At 39.4% G+C, this 1,401-nt stretch overlaps 1 protein-coding gene across 1 annotated transcript; it reads left to right on the forward strand.

The window, feature by feature from the left end:
• Window positions 1–306: 306 nt before the first annotated feature.
• Window positions 307–1,079, forward strand: LOC109176338. The gene is made up of 3 exons (XM_019325778.1): window positions 307–383; window positions 570–620; window positions 732–1,079. Exons 1-3 carry the CDS (start codon window positions 334–336, stop codon window positions 955–957), a joined length of 327 nt encoding a protein of 108 aa, XP_019181323.1. The 5' UTR covers window positions 307–333; the 3' UTR covers window positions 958–1,079.
• The last annotated feature ends 322 nt before the right edge of the window (window positions 1,080–1,401 follow it).

Genomic DNA, 1,401 nt, shown 5'->3' on the forward strand with positions numbered 1-1,401 from the left:
CCTTCTTCTTCTCCGAGAATTCTCTCCTATACGCACTGTTTCTCTCCTATTTTCCTTCTTCTTCTCCAAGAATTCTCTCATGTACGCACTGTTTTCCTCTTCATATCAAGCTTCCAGTAACACTCCGGTGCTATTCATCGAAAATTACTCTTCTGCTACTCATAGGCTGCCGTGTTCCTATCATAATCCCTTGTTTTTTGCGGAGAATCTGAACTACTCTCGCGGCAGCGAGAAGTGCTAACCGAGATCGTTCCTAACACGGCCAGAATAATATTCTTATTTATTGTGTCGTTATGTTACGTTTTGTGGATTTCAGATGCGGCGGTCTTCGACATGGAGTACGCGCGGTGGAGGAAAAGTATGGTGCCACTCCTGAGGTTTCGGTATGTGTTTATTATATTTCCCATTCGCGTTTTGTTTTTATTTTAGTAGTCCTGTGTTCATACTTTTAGTTTTGAACATTAGTATGGCACACAGAGATCTGCCCAATGGCACACCATTTTCTTTTTCAGTTTACTGTATAAAAATGAATGCTCAACATTTGTGTTAGTTGCACTATTACATGACAGGTTGGTTATCATTTTGAGTGGACTGTATGGCACACACAATTCTCTCTTAGTGTAAGTAGTAGTTTCACATTTGTCACAATTGTTTTATTTAATCTCAGTGTTTGCTTATTATGGGGCTCATTTGATTGGCAATAATCTGTAATGCTCTTTGCCATTTGACAGAAAGATTTGTTATCGGTATTCCTGGATGATGCGGTGGATATTCAGTATGGGGCTGCTATACGTTGGAATATCCCTAGAAGGATGTAGATGTGTTGGCGCGATGTGCATAACAATATGGATTGCGGAGTCTTTGCAATGCGGCACATGGAGGCCTTTTTGGGCCAATCAGTTCATGAGTGGGATTTTGGCTTGCGAAAGGGTGATACTAGGGGTCTTGATTTGTTGAGGATGAGTTATATGCGTCATATTCTGTCGGTAGAGGTTAACATACATCATTCCAAAAACATTCGTAGCGTAGTTGAATACCATGACACCTTACAACAAAGCTAGCTTTGTGTGGTCATTTAATTTGTAGGTAGTTGAGCAGTACTTTAGATTAGTTTGCTTCGGTACATTAATGTATTTTGATTATGATATTTGTTAGCTCATTTGTGGTTTATTTTGGTTTTCCCAACATGAATTACTCATTGCAATTTCATTTTGTTAGTAAGGCTTGCACATTTCAACACACACAATGCAATTTTCCACACATATTGCGCAAAGGCACATAAGTTTGTAGCATGATGGCACACAGCGATCACCCTAGGTACACACCAGTTCATGGTCAAAATGCAAAATCGGGCATCAATTATACACATACTCCTTACAATTAATAAACTGTTCGTGAATT

The sequence above is a fragment of the Ipomoea nil genome, unplaced genomic scaffold (genome assembly GCF_001879475.1).
Source record: "Ipomoea nil cultivar Tokyo-kokei standard unplaced genomic scaffold, Asagao_1.1 scaffold0706, whole genome shotgun sequence".
Lineage (NCBI taxonomy): Eukaryota > Viridiplantae > Streptophyta > Magnoliopsida > Solanales > Convolvulaceae > Ipomoea > Ipomoea nil.

Bases quoted from the DNA above. Each gene is read 5' to 3' on its own strand.
- LOC109176338 (XM_019325778.1), top strand. From the start codon at position 334: ATGGAGTACGCGCGGTGGAGGAAAAGTATGGTGCCACTCCTGAGGTTT. The intron at 384-569 runs GTATGTGTTTAT...ATTACATGACAG, and splicing joins GTGCCACTCCTGAGGTTTCG to GTTGGTTATCATTTTGAGTG. The intron at 621-731 runs GTAAGTAGTAGT...GCCATTTGACAG, and splicing joins ACACACAATTCTCTCTTAGT to AAAGATTTGTTATCGGTATT.